General features: G+C 36.5%; 1 protein-coding gene across 1 annotated transcript; it reads left to right on the top strand.

Moving 5' to 3' along the window:
* The first annotated feature begins 2,341 nt into the window (after window positions 1-2,341).
* Window positions 2,342-15,056, top strand: PTPDC1 (protein tyrosine phosphatase domain containing 1). The gene is made up of 9 exons (XM_044656892.1): window positions 2,342-2,555; window positions 3,042-3,213; window positions 4,570-4,650; window positions 5,108-5,226; window positions 6,330-6,467; window positions 8,162-9,390; window positions 11,993-12,178; window positions 13,136-13,246; window positions 14,833-15,056. Exons 1-9 carry the CDS (start codon window positions 2,342-2,344, stop codon window positions 14,947-14,949), a joined length of 2,367 nt encoding a protein of 788 aa, XP_044512827.1. The 3' UTR covers window positions 14,950-15,056.
* The last annotated feature ends 1,971 nt before the right edge of the window (window positions 15,057-17,027 follow it).

Below are 17,027 nucleotides of genomic sequence, written 5' to 3'. Positions count from 1 at the left end.
CTTTAGCAATTCATTTTTTCTTTCTGAATTTTCCATTTTTTCTTTTATGGCAACTTTTAGTGTATGTTTTATTGCCACTCCTAGACTATAAGCTCTGAGGACAGGGATCACATCATAATCACCTTGTGTTCTAAATAGTGCTAAATAAATGTTGGCTAGGGAGATGGTAAGGTAGAGTGCCTCTCTTAGTTCTTATTCTATTACCCTCTAGTATAATGTGTTACCTTGTGCATTCTAAGTGAAAGCTGCTAATAGTTTAGGGAGAAAGCACTTTTCCTGGTCCTTTTGCTTTCAGTCTGCTTCTGTAAGGGCTCTATATTTCTTAGTTATTCAAAAATGAGTGACTTGGGTGGCCCAGTGGACAGAGCACCAGGCCTAACATCAGGAAGACCTGGGTTCAAATGTGACTTCAGACACCTCCTAGCTGTGTGGCCCTGAGCAACTCACTAAACCCCCATGCTTAGCTCTTATCATTCTTTTGCCTTAGAATCAATACTCCATTCTAAGACAGAAGTTAAGACTTTAAAAAAAAAAAAAAGTGATTCATAGCTGCACAGTCTAAATTATCCTGTGTATCCATTTGTATTCAAATGGACTCTTTATCTCCTGTTTTCTATAAGAAAGGGATTGGGGTTCTTCAGAGGGTCTAAAAGCAGATAATTGGATAATATATCCTATCACTTCTATGGTAGAAAATAGAATATAACCTTATATTCAGAGGCACACTAAAAAATGGAGTTAGAGGACCTTGGTTCAGATCACAATTTTGCTATTTAATACCTGCATTCATATCACCTTGAAAAAGTCACCAACTCTCTAGTCCTCAGTTATCTCATCTATCAAATAAGGTGTTTCACTAGAAGGACAATTGAAGGCCCTTTCTAGCTCTCCATCCCCATGCTCTACCACAGGAATTAATGGGTTTCCCAGCACTTAAAGTCTTAACTTACTGCTAGTTGAATACTTATTAGAAGATGGTAGGCCTAGTCCTAGTCACATGACTTGTGAAATCCCATCGAGCTCCAAAATTCTGTGAAGGAAGAGCCAAGGTCTATTTGTTCAGTGGTGATTGTAATTTTTTTTCTTTCATTACATCTTGGTCATCTTACAGTTCGCAAGTGTTTAGCCTCCCCCTAACCTAGGTCCTAAAAATATAACACTTAATGGATTTTTGGGAATGTACCTGCCTAAATTAATAAAATATTTTTAAGCATCTTTCTCAGTTAAGTGGCTAAGGCAAAAAAATTATTTTGTATATTTGGTAATACTATTACTATCCCAACAAAAACAAAAATTATCTTTTTGTTTTCTGAAAAAGGGAAAAAAAGGTTACTATTTGAGTTTATACTGCCCTCATTTACAACCTTTGAGATTTCAACTCTTAAGTATATTGTTATAACTAAATCAAAGTGCTTAATGAGTTCTGTCATTATTGGTTATTTTATGGCACAGTAGAAAAAATGATGGATTAAAAGTTAGAGAAACTAGATTCAAGTCTTAACTATGTTACTTACTTTTGTGACATTAGATAAGTCATTTCACGAGAAAAAAGTCTCTGGGCCTCAGTGTTCTCATCTATATAAGTAGGAGGTTGTATTCGATGATTTTGAAGATTCCCTACAGCTCTAAATTTATAGTCCCATCATCCATGAGTAAATAATCCAGGATGTTTAGAATACTGTATCGTATTCTAGTGGATTCTTCTTTACTGCCTTGTAGGAGGTCAGCAGAAAAGTAGTTCTCCAACATGTCCTAAAATAAAGGAGAGAAAAAGAGATGATTTGAATTTTAAAAATACATGTATATTTACATAAATATGTGTAAATAGGACATTTAGCAATATGTTGAATGATTTCTAAATTCTTTATAGTCCCTGGGCTCAAAATCCTAGCTCTGATACCTGACTCATGTAGCTACCTCATCTGTAAAATGATGGCAAGGATTAGATAATCGTGAATGTCCCTTCCACCTCTAATGATTTATGTATGGCCCTCTAACAGCCATTTGTATATTTCTTATTATCAGATCTTTTCAATGTGTGCAAGAAGCAAAAAAAGTATTCCTAATTTGGGCATATTCAGTTTTAAGTACAAATTATTCTTACCAGCATTTGAACAATTTGTCCAAAACTAAATCCATTCATATAGGATTTTGCTTCCACAGAGCTAATGGGAATCAGTAGTTTCATTGTTTGTCACTATGGAAACCAGTCAGCCTATCCTGAATCACTATTAGATCATACGGAATGATGCACATATCTCTGTGTAACTTCATAATTCAGCAAGTTGGTTTCGTATACACTTGCTCCAACAGTGTGATCAAACCATAGCAAGGGGTGACAATGCAGGGCTCGCCTAGACGGCTCTCAGCTGTGAATTTTCTGAGCACTTTTTTCCAAGGTCGAAGACACTCTACTTCTGATCCTTTGCTTCGTTTGTACCAGAGACGTCGGAATTCGGTTATAGAAGTGCTTTCTTCATCTTCTCATCGGGTTATGGTGGCAGTATCTTCTGTCAGCAATGCAGAGATAAATCCAACTTTTCCTGAAAGAAAAAGTAAAGCCTTTTTCTTTTAGAATGCCAACATTCTTATATTTCAGTTTGCATGCTTAGGTGCTGGATTATGTATGTAAAATTTTAGCTTTGAGTGTGGATTGCATGAAATCCTAATTGTCTTTTGTACAACTATATTAAAGGGATTTATGAGAAAGTGATGGAATATTTCATAGCATTTTTAAAGACTTTATTACTAACAATATTTCCTGAACTGAGCTCAGATCTCTTGTGAAATATCTAATGTTTAAATTTTTTTTCTTTAAATGGCAGAATGAATGAGGTTATGGTAGTTACTGTTGTAGGTGAAAAACCCTTTTAATAGAAAGAAGCCTAACATGCAGGTTAAAAATTAAGAAACAGCTTTGTCTTAAATGTTGAAATAAAATCAAAATCTTGTTTTCCATATTCCTGTGCCATTGGGTGAGCTAACATAGGAATCTTAAGGAGATTATCATGATGTAGTATTTTCTCTTGTTGATTTTGTAGGAAGTTCACGACGTCCAACACCAAAATATACTAAAGTTGGGGAACGTTTACGACATGTTATTCCTGGACATGTGGCATGTTCAATGGCATGTGGTGGTCGAGCCTGCAAGTATGAAAATCCAGCTCGGTGGAGTGATCAGGAACAAGCCATCAAAGGGATTTATTCCTCCTGGTAACGTGATGTATTGGTTTTCTCAAAGCTGTCACTGAAGAAGCAGTATGAATGATTTTATATAGCCATAACAGTTATTATATTTTTTAAATGTAAAGTCTTGCAATTAAGTTTTTAGCAATGTTAATAGCCACTTGTTAGGATTTCAGTTCACTTTGTTTCTGAAATTGTTAGTAATATTACAAATGTCTAGATATAAATCTGATAAAATCTTAAGGTATCCTAAGTTCATTAATGACTTCTATTTCACATTACTATAATTGGAAAGTTAAAGTATTTTTTCATACTAATATATTGAAGATAGCCTGATTATTGGAAATACATTTGATTTAAATGTCAAAGGTCTTGAGTGCAAATTCTAGCTTTTCCACTTACTAGCTATATGACCCTGAGCACAAGTGACTTATTTTCTCTGAGCCATAGCATTCTCATTTATAAAATGGAGATAATTTCATTACCTGTTTTACAGAGTTGTTCTGAAGATCAAATAAAATAATCATAAAGTACTTTGTAACCTTTAAAGTTGTACTTAAATGTTAGCTCTTACACCTGAAAATATGTCTCAATATGTTGACATAGTTGTTAGGGTTTTTTTTAAACTCTTTGTGGCATTAATTACTAATACTTATTGCTCTTATTAGACTAAGATATGTGTGATATATACATTTATATAAATATAGTAAGTTGGCTAATCATGCCTTTTTTATGCAGTAGCTATATCACTAAAGGGTTATAAATAGAACTTTTTTATAGTTAATGGCTTATATGAATGGCAGGAACATTCTCCTTCAAGGATTCTTATGAAGAATCATTTGTAAGATAAAGACTTTTTCAAATTATATATTTGTTTTCTATTTTATCAGTTGTAAATTTGGATTTCATATATTAAATTTTATTCAACTCCTGTATGTAATATTTAATCATGAATAATGTGATGAAATATGAGAGGCAGCTTGGAAGAGTGGCTAGCATTCTGGACCTGGAGTCAGTAAACCACTCACCCTGATCTCTCTGAGAAGCACTTCACCTCATTTGTAAAAAGGAAGGCATTGAGTTTGATGACATCTATGATCTCTTCTACCTTTAAAGATAGGATCTTATGAGAAGTTTCTAATGTCCCTCTTCTCCCTTTTCCCCCAGGAAATTATGAAGCTAAAACTTAAAATGGGTACATTTTGTCCTTTCCTAATCGTTACATAAAATCGAAACCAAATTTGTGTAGGCAGATTCTTGCCTGATAGTGGAGGTGGGGGAAGTTTGCAAAATGAGGGAGTTGCTATAGTTTGAGGGTTTCTTTCAACTCTGAAATTCTTGGGTTCTCTGTATCAAATAAGTGTCTTCCTTCTGCCTCTCCAGGGTCACAGATAACATACTTGCAATGGCTCGACCATCAACTGAGCTTATTGAAAAATACAACATCATTGAACAGTTTCAAAGGTAAATGACCTCATTGCTCATGTATTCAGGTCCCTTAGTCACTGTGTTTTTTACCAGCAATGTTGCTTTTGTTTTTTGTTTTTTTGTTTTTTTGTTTTTGTTTTTTTTTTAAACCCTTGTACTTCGGTGTGTTGTCTCATAGGTGGAAGATTGGTAAGGGTGGGCAATAGGGGTCAAGTGACTTGCCCAGGGTCACACAGCTGGGAAGTGGCTGAGGCCAGGTTTGAACCTAGGACCTCCCGTCTCTAGGCCTGACTCTCACTCCACTGAGCTACCCAGCTGCCCAATGTTGCTTTTGATATCAAGTAAAAACGGGGTTCTCTTTTATACAGGAGAGGTAGTCAGGAACTTCTTTTCAGACAGATTCAAGCTGCAAGTGCTTATTGATATTAATGTATGAAGAAGCCCTGAAAATGTATCAAATTACAATATATAACAGATTCCTTTTCTCTTTAAGCTATGGCATAAAAACAATAATTAACCTTCAGCGACCTGGAGAGCATGCAAGCTGTGGGAACACACTAGAACCAGAAAGTGGCTTCACTTACCTTCCTGAAGCTTTTATGGAAGCTGGCAGTAAGTTCATTCCTGCTGCTTCTCTTCATTAATTAGCAAATACGATGTTTATAGAATCTCAGTTAAGAGAAGCTTGGGAAATGTTGCTTATATACTAAATCTGATGAAAAATATAAATAAATGCTTTTGCCTTTGGAGTGCTGCCATTGGGAGGCCAAACTTGATTTTATGTGAGAGAGAGATGAGTCTTTAGGCTAAACCCATTGAAGCCAACAACTGTAATTATCACAAAGACATATTTATTGTGTTTTGCTAAAAGAACTAGAAGGTGCACTGCTTAAAACTGGCAGAAATGTAGGCTCCAAATTGCATATTCTTGAAGGTTTCCATATAACAACTACTGCGTGGATAGAATTTTGCTCCCCAGAGACTCTCTTTCCCAACACCCCATTTGCATATTTACAAACTAACGTACTAATGTAGGAAAGATACAAGTTTTCTGTAGCTCTGCCCTCTCTTCTTCCTGGAAACATGGCTGTGGAAATTGAGTGAGTGCCAGGCAGGAGAATTTTACTCAGGTGTTATTTTCTTAGGCTTTTTCTTTTGTTCTTTTATTTCTTCTACTTCAAGTGATTATTAATAAATCTTATAAAATGTAATACTTTGGAGTTATTGGATATTAATTTAAATCTTACACTACTTTGTCTTTTTTTTTTAAAGAGTTGTATCAAGTAGGAAAAAATCTAGATTATATTCATTGGTCTCTAATAGTCCCATGTGTTTTCATTCTCAGATAGCATAGAACATTTCCTACCTACAATTTAGTAATTTTTGTTTGAATCACTTCACTTATTAAATTCATTCTAACTTTCCCTAACTTATTCCAACCAAACTTCAATAGGATTTCTCAAAGTAAGACAAAAATCTATCAAATTTTTTAACAGCATGTTAAAGGAGTAGGCCTACATGCTCACTAAAATCCCTTCCACCACTAAGATTCCTTGATTTTTACTACAGAAGGATTGTGTATATTTTAAGTACAAGTCTAATCAGACAGATTCTCAGGATCTTTCTTTCCCTGGCTTAACTCATTTTCATCATAAATCTTCACAGGTATTCTTTCCTGAAAATTGATTTGTTTTCCCTTCTTTCATTTTTTCCAGTTTACTTCTACAATTTTGGATGGAAAGACTATGGTGTAGCATCTCTTACTACCATCTTAGATATGGTGAAGGTGATGACATTTGCCTTACAGGAAGGGAAAGTAGCTATTCATTGCCATGCTGGGCTTGGTCGAACAGGTAAGTTTATGTCAGTGAGTATTATGGTTTTATACATATCCATATGGATATTACTTTGATATTTTCCAAGTATAGAAAGTAAATATTTTTTAAGACTGCTTCTAAAGAGTAACCGGGTGGCTCAATAGATAGAGAGCCAGGCCTAGAAATGGGGGGTCTTGGGTTCAAATCTGGCCTCAGATACTTCCTAGCTGGGTGACCCTGGGCAAGTCACTTTGCCTAGCTCTTACTGCTCTTCTGCCTTGTGGCCAATACACAGTATTGATTCTAAGACAGAAAGTAAGAGTTTCTTATGTTAAAACCAGTGGAAATGGACATCAGCTATGGGGGTGGGAGGGAGGTCGGGTGAAGGGGAAAGTAAGAACATGAATCATGTAACCATGTTAACTTTTCTAAAAATAAAAATTATTAAATGAACCCCCCCCCCAAAAAAAGTAAGAGTTTCTTTAAGGAGAAAAAAAAAGAATCAACCCACTGTCTTTAAACAGCTTGGCTAAGAGCTTCCTTTTTGCATTAAAAGACTGTAGGTCTAGAATAAGCCAAGTCACTAACCATCTACTTCTTCATGTAAAGAAGAGCTTCTCTGGCCTATGAAAATTTTGTGTTTCATTGTAACAGTGTTCTTTTTAAAACATGCTTTTATAAATGCTATCTTCAGATCCCTCTGGTCTTTTCTGAGAATGAGAATTTTGTTTATGTGATGCTCTTACTCCACGAATCAATCTTTTTGCTCAACACTTTAGAACTACCATAGCAGAGGGCAGCAAGAACATTTATGCTATAGTCTGGCCTGATTAGGATGTGAAATAAGGTACTACCCATAACCATGCTTTCAGGAGACCCAGCTAGTCTCACAGTCTGAATCAATCAGATCCATAGCAAGTAGCTTTTAAGGGTGCATTTTGGCACAAGATATATATGCTCCTACAAAGGTTTGTGTAGGAGCATTAACAGTTTGTCCCAAACAGTTAAAACAAATTCATAAAACATTAGGAACCAGAATAATTTGTTGCCTCCTTTACAGTATAATGTTTACAATTATGTGGGGCCAAGAAACATGTATGTTTTCTAGAGAAAAATCTTCAGAAATGTGAAGCAATGTGCTGATCAAAAAAGAAGAAAAATAGGGACAAACACAAGACTGCCTAATGTTCAGGAAAGAAAGTGGGTTGGGAATGTGACTAATTCAAAAGAAGAAGTGATAAGAGTGGGAAGGGTTAGAAAATGGAATGTCTCCACACTCCTGGGTAAAGTGAAAAGGACAGGGAACTAGAAGCGTGGAATTAGGGAACCATAAGGAAGAGACACTGGATCTGAAGATCTCAAGCAACAATAGCAGAAGTCTAAGTCAGATTGTAAAAAGATAAATCTCTTCTTCATCTAGGGGAAGAAATGTATAAATGAGGAAGAATTTAAACATTACTGCCCAGTGGTTTTGTTAGCTGCCAGTTGTGCCAAACATAATTATATGATATTGGTAGTAAAAGGCCAGAATTTATTACTATAACTATATGTGGGGTTATAATTATATATATATATATGTATATATAAAAACATTACATAGATAGTTAAATGATAAACTGTCCTTGAAATAGTCAGATATATAGATCTCTTTATATTAAATTTTAATTGACAAAATATGATGAATGAATAAGGTTTCACATTTTAATAATCCTCTTTTTTCACTTTCTTAGGCGTTTTAATAGCGTGTTACTTAGTTTTTGCAACAAGAATGACTGCAGATCAAGCAATTATTTTTGTTCGGGCAAAAAGGCCAAATTCTATACAAACAAGAGGCCAGTTGTTATGTGTAAGGGAGTTCACTCAGTTTTTGATTCCTCTTCGCAACGTGTTTTCTTGCTGTGAGCCCAAAGCGCATGCTGTTACTTTATCACAATACTTAATTCGCCAGCGCCATTTACTTCATGGTTATGAAGCTCGACTTCTAAAGCATGTGCCAAAAATTGTTCATCTGGTTTGCAAACTGCTGTTGGATTTAGCTGAAAACAGACAAGTGGTAAAGGAGGACATTATAAAGGTACCTGATCTCTCTGCTGAAATCGAAAAGACAGTTTCGGAGATGGTCACAATGCAGCTGGATAAAGAGTTCATGAAACAGGAGAGTGACACATCGCTTCGGTTCACCCCCTCAGCAGTGACAGCGTTCGAGAACCAGGATGCTGTTCTCTCCAGTGAACATGAATTCGATCCTCTCTGGAAGAGGCGGAATGTCGAATGCCTTCAGCCTCTGACTCATCTGAAAAGACGGCTCAGCTACAGTGACTCAGACTTGAAACGAGCTGAATTTCTTTTGGAGCAGGGAGAGACTCCGTGGACGGTGCCCCCCCAAGCCCTCGTCTGCTGTAACCTCAAGCAGGAGCAGACCATGAGCCATCCTTGTGTCGAGCCGACCCCTCCCCTGGATATCAGCAAAGAAGCTTTGGTCCGCAATACATTTTCTTTCTGGAATCAGCCTAAGTGTAGTTTAGAAGGCTCCAGAGAGGAGGGGTCACCCCTTTTCCATAGGAGAAAGATCCCAAAGGAAGTCCAGCGGAGCAGAACCTTTTCTTCAGGGTTTTCAGGTGTGCATCACACTGGGGAGTCAGTCACCCCCAAGGCTGCAGTTACACCCATGGCACCAAACAGCCTGCCCCAGAAAGCTGACCACTGTCGGTGTGACCCCAGCGGTCCCTGGGGACAAGATCCTGCGGTTTATGCTGGGGGTCACTGTGTCCCTCAGAACTGTGGTGCCACTCTGGAGGGGGAATGCATCGTCACATCCGGAAGCCAAGAAAGCCACAACCCGCCCCAAGCAATGCCTCTGAGTCCTGAAGGACGGAGAGTGTGGGCAGCTAAAGCCCTGGCAAACGTGAATGAATTTATAGAAGAAGCAGAAGTAAAACAGAAGGTGGAAATGTGGCAGGTATTTTTATCTTATTTCTTACCTGCGTGCTATAGATGGAGTGTCAGAGCAGAGTTCCATATCGGGTGCTGCCCAGCCCCTCCGCATCCTCGGGGCTCCATACCGACTAAGAGACGTGGCTCTGTTTGAGGCTGACTGCAGAACATGTTGAGATTTGTGTTTACTGGGCAAAAATTACATAAACATTCTTTTTGGGTCCCCATTAACACAAGTCTCGAGTAAGTAAAGAAAGACATTCTAGAGTACAGGCCAATTCCTACTCCAGGCCTTCAGGCATACCCTCTACTTACAGTGTATGCATGACCCACTATAGCTAGAAAACAAGGGACTGGACCCCCCTCAGTGGACAGAAACACACAGAACTCCCAGCAGAAGGACCCTTCCTTCTTGCAATTTCACTGGGATTTTGACTGTTCCATGAATTTTTATAATGTACATTTAAAATGCCTGAAATGTAACTACAAATAATCAGGAACAACCTCTGATGTTCAATCACATCAGCTTGATTTGTTAGCTTGTAGTCCGTGTGTTCAAATTATTCATTAATATGGCTGCTTGTCCAAGAGTGGGTTACGTATTCATGTCAAGGACTCTCTTAAAATCACAAAGCAGATAGGTAAGAAGGTAGGTTGATAAAGTATTTATTAAGTACTTCCTATGTTCAAGGGCACTGTACCTAGTACATATCCATCCTTTGCATAAAAGTGTCACTATCATTTTACATACCTAGACTTCAGAAATAAATAGGCATGACCTCCATGTGTGGCCTCACTGAAACAAAGTAATAATTAAATCAGAGCCATAAATCTGAGGGGGAAATAAAGCACTTGTTGAAGTGAAGCTTTCTTCATTCATTAGAAGGGCACTTTGTTTAGTTACATGACTAACCATCCTAACAGATTATAGTCTTTTAAATGTTTAGTTATGAGTGAAACTTAAAAAAAAAAAAAAAAGATGTTTAGACGTAGAATCTTCTTTGCTTCCTGTTCTTGCCTCTCCTTAAAATTGTGGCATTGCCTAGAACTCCCATATTTTTTCCCTTGGCCCCATTGCTCATTATTTCTTTAGGTGACACAAGAGAAATTTAGGGATTTGGGAAGAGTTGTGGAATGACTTTGCAGAAACAAGGCACTGAAAACCTGGAGTGTTTTTGTTTCCTTTGCTTTTGGATCTAATTAGTCTGTTCTTGAACTGAAGAGAAGTAAAGCAGAGAAATTGCTTCTGCTCAAAGGATAATCTAACATGATTTAACCTACTGTAATTTTTAAAAAGTATTTCCAAAAAAGGACAATGTTTTTTCTTACAAAACTCAGTGTGTTTGGCAGATTTTTTAATGGATTAAATTCTAAACTTTTAGATAACCCAAATCCAGTTCCATTTCACAAGACTTCAGAACAGAATAATCCTGTAAATCAATTGGCCAAGAAAATTCTTTGGGTAGAAATTACCACTGGGCTCTTTTAGCTGGTCTAGTCCTTTGGAAACTGCTAGTTTATCTTGGGCTTCCTAAGTAGGTTCAATTTCTCACCACCCATATGGTACTGAAGGAAGGGAATGATGGTTTTACTGCAAATGAGTAAAAATAAAGTTTGTGAGAAAGTAAAGAGGAACCCAGTACTGTTAAGATGGCTGCACTTTTAAAACACATATTTGGGCACTGTCAAAAATGCTGAAATTTGTATATAATTTCTTTCTTATGTGACTTCATCTCCTATTCCTACCAATAGCTCTCAAATAGACTAAAGTATAAACCTCACATTTAAGGTTATTTACAACCTTGTTATTTTTCTCAAGGCCCTTAGGCTGTTTTCATCCTATGAGAATACAGTGTGGTATTTTCATCAAATTTTACATAATTGCATTATGGGGTTTTTAAGTTAGTAGAGAAAGATCAATTCCAAAGCTTTGTGAATTGATACATTGAAACCTTTGAAAAGTACTTCATAAATGTAAGTGGCTATTATTTTTATTCAGACTCAAAAGCTATTCCATAAATTCCACTGTAATTTACACAAACTTTCTGAATAATATACTTTCAGTATGAATTCTGTTACAATGAAGTCTGATGTTCTCCTGGGTTCCAAATGAAGAATAAGCCCCTAACCAACAAATATCAGAGTAGCAAAGGATACAGGCAGGACTGTTTTCTGGGATTGAGAACCGTTGAGCTTAACCCTTGAGCATGAAATTTGGAGAGACCTACCAGCACTTAGGTAGAAACAGTTGAGTTTATGACCTAATTAGCCAGAAGAATTTGTTTTAAAAAAAAAAAACAAACCACATGGTACCCTTCTTCCCCACAATGGCTATACCTCAGCTAAGCTCCTTCCCAGCTTTCTCCTCACTCTCCTACCTCCCTCTGGACTGTTTAAAGGTTACCCTACAATTCCAATCCATGTGGCCCAGTGTTAGGTTGTGCCAATTTGTATCCCACCACAGAACTTTATGTCCCAAGGTCTGAGGTCCCGACTCCTGCCCACTCACTTAGTTGGATTTGTCTTAAAAAGTTGATTTTGAAAGGTTCCTTCCATCTTCAAATACAGCAATTATTAAACCTAAGTCAAATGGTGCCATTTCCTCCTTTTTTTCTTTTTTCTTTTAGAAAGAACTGAATTCTCGAGATGGGGCTTGGGAAAGAATATATGGAGAAAGAGATCCTTTCATACTGTGTGGCTTGATGTGGTCCTGGGTAGAGCAACTAAAGGAACCTGTTATAACCAAAGAGGATGTTGACATGTTAGTCAGCAACTATGCTGACGACTCAGAAGCACTTTCATTACTTGAAAAGGTAACGTGGCTCTTGTGCTCATTTCTCTGACTGTTGATCATAAAATCCCAGAGCTTGAATGGCTCTCAGGCCGTCAGGGAGTACCAGCACCAAATAGTACCTGAACAGTCACATCCCCCACAAACTATAGGTTCTTTGATTGCTTCCTCTGCATATATTGTTTCCTCAATAAATTAGAATTTCCAGAAGGAAGGATTGTTTCTTTTCTTTTTATCCCATTTCTGCTGTCTTCTCCTTAATAATCAGAGCACTGCAGACATATTTGATGACTGTCTGATTAAATGTGAGGTCTGTATCTAGTTTTAGTATGGTCTACCAGCCACTGATATTATCTTAATTGAAACATTTTTCCCCAGGAAAAATAAGAACAAAACAAATTATCAAATTCATTGGGAAAAAATACTTAAAATTCAATTCAATTCAGCAAACCTTTTTAGCACCTACTATGTACAAGGTACCATATGCTAGGCACCGAGTATACAAAGACAGAAATGGAAACAGTTTCATGAGTACATTCTACTGGGTGATTATTGATCTTCATATTCTTTTGGAACTTTTACATCATCATAATCAGCATCATTAATGATCAAACTGGTGTATACTTTTCAAATTACAATGAAAATACTAATATTTCTTTGATAAAGACAGTCAGATAGAAGAGTTGCTGGAGAACCAAGCCTGATATCAGGAAGACCTAAGCTCAAATCTAGCTTTCAGACACTTAACTATATCTGCATGACCTTGGACAAATCACTTAATAGCCTCAGTTTCCTCATCTGTATAATGAGAATAATAACCCATTTACTTCACATAATTGTTGTAAAGATCAAATGTTGATATGTAACATGCATTACAAACCCTCACGACCTATAAAATTTGATTTCAATCTTATTCAGTTTCTGCAAATGACTTTTTTCTTGTGAAAGATTTTAAAACAATTTCTTTTTGCTAAAACAGGAACAACACCAGACTATTCTTTGTATCTTGCACTGTATAGTGAACTTGCAGACAATTCCGGTTGATGTAGAGGAAGCCTTCCTTGCCCATGCCATTAAAGCTTTCACCAAGGTAAATAACGCTCCTTCCACTCCCTACCAAGGAAAGCACGTATCAGATGGGTTCTGGGGTCCTTAAGCTGGAATTTAGGAGTTTGTCATTAGTCATGCTCACTCTAAAGGAGCTGTGTTTATAATTTGTAGTCATTGTTATATAATTGTGACCAAAGAATGGGTAACATTGACATTAGGAAAGCCTTGGGGTAATGATAGAGTTCTCAAAGTAGGACTTTTAAAAAAAAAAGCTTACGGGGACAGCTGGGTAGCTCAGTGGATTGAGAGTCAGGCCTAGAGATGGGAGGTCCTGGGTTCAAATATGGCCTCAGACACTTCCCAGCTGTGTGACCCTGGGCAAGTCACTTGACCCCCATTGCCCACCCTTACCACTCTTACACCTAGGAACCAATACACAGAAGTTAAGGGTTAAAAAAATAAATAAATAAATAAATAAGCTTACATTTAAGGAAGAAGCCATTGAATATTTTGAGTTTTAAAAATGTTTGAAATAATGTGCTCAATAGAAGTCAGAGAATCTTATTGAGCCAGTTCTGCCTTTGATTGAAATAAGAACCTATCTTTTGAGTATTTTTGCATTTGGCATTGATTAGGCAATACTTTGTTTTGGTCTGGAAATTCTTTTAAAAAAAAAAGATGATTTCCTTCTCATATAGTTTCTTATTGTATTTGAAGTGGAGGCTGCTTCAACTACTTTTTTAGAGGGGAAAGTCAGAACTAAAGGGAAAAAAAATCTTCCAGAGAATCTGGTGCCCCCTAGTGGTTGATGTTGAAAATAATCTTTTAAAGAAAGGAACACAGTGTTTCTTTAGTAGATGGATTCTAAACATAATATATTTTGGAGGATATGTATTAAATGGATACATGTGTGAATCTGGCAAATACAGGCCATTCTTTGAGGGACTGTATATCTATGTTTTTGTTTTTGTTTTTTAAATTTTTTTTAAACCCTTGTACTTCGGTGTATTGTCTCATAGGTAGAAGAGTGGTAAGGGTAAGCAATGGGGGTCAAGTGACTTGCCCAGGGTCACACAGCTGGGAAGTGGCTGAGGCCGGGTTTGAACCTAGGACCTCCTGTCTCTAGGCCTGACTCTCACTCCACTGAGCTACCCAGCTGCCCCTATATCTATGTTTTTAACTTTTGTTAAAAATTGAAAATTTTACTGAAAACATTTTGTTTATAAGTAGCTTCTCCAAAGACACTAGTGACCTGAGTAACTTTGGGAAAATTGCTAAACCTCTCTCCATCTGAGCTTCCTTATCTATGAACCCAGGAAATTTTATCTGTTTAGCTCATTTCCAAAATCCCTTCTGCCTATAGCATATAATTGTATTAATTAACATTAACACAATTAATAATATTATCCAGCTCAAAAAAGGGGGGGAATCTGAAATTCCTTCTGTTTATACTTAGTGAGAAGAGTATATACTTTTGTGTACAATCTCTATATGAGTCAGGAAAGTATTTTCTTCATTGCAAATAATTTAAAGATAGATTATACATTTTTTTTCTTCATGGGGCCTTACTTAGAAAACGTTTGATAAATGAACTCTCTATTAATATAGTTTTTCCTTTGTTACCAGATTAATTTTGATTCTGAAAATGGACCAGTGGTTTACCATACCCTGAAAAAAATATTTAAGCACGCATTAGAAGAAAAAAGAAAGATTATAAAAGAAGGATCAGAACACACCTCTTAATGTTTACAGTTCTTTGTGGGGGGAAGTCTTCTATGGATCCCAAGAAGGATCTGTTTTAATCAGCTACTTTTTTCTCCCTTTGATGTTTATTTTAACCTAATCTGAAAACCCCGAACATTTATGTTTCTATGTGAATATGTTGAAGCTTAAGAGCTGCTTTTTTGCGATTTGATTGTAGCATTTCATTTAAAGTGATATTGTTTTGTATTATATGATATTATTTTGAGGCTATTTATTGACTCTGAAAAAAATATATCGTCAAGCTTTATTTTTGTGTTGGAATAATTGCCATAAAGTCAGTGCCATTTCCTTTTATTTAGTGAATCACACTAATGTTATTGTATTAACATTTGAAGTACATGATGTTTACATTAATGTTTCTCTATTTTTCATTGTGGTAGAAACTGACCCTACTTTCAAAAACAATTGTTTTGACGACTGAACTCTCTATGGAGTTTAAAAAATAGATTCTTCAATAGTAAAACAACACTATATAGCCATTCCTTCCTGATATATAACTTAAGTCACCAAGTGTCTTGAAATGTTGTTTATATTTGTGACTACAAATGTTTCTGTTGCAAGATTTTTAAAGGATTTTTTCATTTGTTTTAAGTTACTTTTGTTTTTAATAAGGCAAAATACTTCAAGGTATATTTTTCCAAAATAAGTAATTTGATGTTAAAAGATTAAATGTAATTTGGTTTGGTAATTTTGTATCTGGGAAAAGCAGATCTGCTTTATTTGTCAGGACCCTGGATGAACTTTGCAGCACACCAGCCTTTGCCATCCCAGGAAGGCAGTATCCATTCTCAGGACCTAAAGCCTTATTTCCTCTGTACTGGGTAACTGCTTAGCCAAATAGCTACAAGCTTATCCTCAAATTATCTTTAATAAGAAAATAGAATGAAGGACTGACTGACTTAAGGAGTAAGAGACAGAGACAGGCTTTCATAAAGGGGGTGGGTCCATGACCCTTAAAAGCATTTTTCATAGTAAAGATAAATATGGGTCAGGAATTTTGTATGGGATTATGGAATCCTAGAGCAGTCTTTCAGGCCCCCTACTCTGGCCCCAGCATATTCTGTCCTTTGGAGTAAGGGCATAGTTAGAAAATGTTAAAGACTTTTTTGTTCTATGAGTGCTAACAAGTAACAAGGTTACTCAGCCTCATCCACAGCTCTGTCTACACACCCCTAGTGCCACTATGGAAACATCCATATCTTTAGACCAGGTGTAACAGGCTGAGATGATGATGGAACTGAGAACATTAGGCACAGGGGGAGAGATATTAAAGGAAAATTAGCAACAAAGCCCCCTTTATCTGCTCTACCATTTCTAGTTCTGGGGCTCTGTGGACCCTTTCTCCTCATGACCATTTTATTCCAGAGATATTATTAAGATATTATTCCATCATCTCTGGATTATATTAGATTAAGTTTGGTCCAAGGAAGCTTTGTTTTTTCAGTTATCAGCTGAGCTATGTTATGTAGAAAAAATTGACTTCTTGCCCTCATTCCTAGAAAAGCAAACTTTCAGGGTTACAGAAATAATGGCAGATATCACTAGCATTGTTAATAGTCACTATAATGAAGACAAGAGTTAAGTGGCATCCAGGAGAAGCTAGCTTTGCCCCATATTTTGTTGATATTTACTGAAACAGCTCTGAGGAAATAGGCCGGGTGTTCCACCTGTCTTAAAGATAGTTTCGGGGAAGGCTTGATTGAATTACAGTAATTGAAATGTTCCCCAACTTATATATTGCAAATTAAGCTACTGTTCATCAAAAATAATGGTCACTTTCCACATTACTAACTCAGTTGTTGGATGTTAAATTAATTTCTTGAGGAGACATTCCAGTAGTTTGTAATGAACTGGATTCACCTCCATTTGTATAGATGAAGTCATTTCTGAAATTCTTCACTTTCAAGTGCCTGAGTTGGGGGATGGGGAGCACAACCAAAAATAACCTCTGTTTTAGTCAAAAGTCATAACAAGATTATAGAAGAATCAATTATTAACAAAAATATGCTCTATAGATGGGCAAATGACAACCATGACTCATTTGACAAATTGATAAT

This window comes from Gracilinanus agilis, chromosome 1, assembly GCF_016433145.1.
Source record: "Gracilinanus agilis isolate LMUSP501 chromosome 1, AgileGrace, whole genome shotgun sequence".
Classification (NCBI taxonomy): domain Eukaryota; kingdom Metazoa; phylum Chordata; class Mammalia; order Didelphimorphia; family Didelphidae; genus Gracilinanus; species Gracilinanus agilis.
The sequence above is the reverse complement of the archived record's forward strand: the minus strand, read 5'-3'. Positions and strand labels throughout refer to the sequence as shown.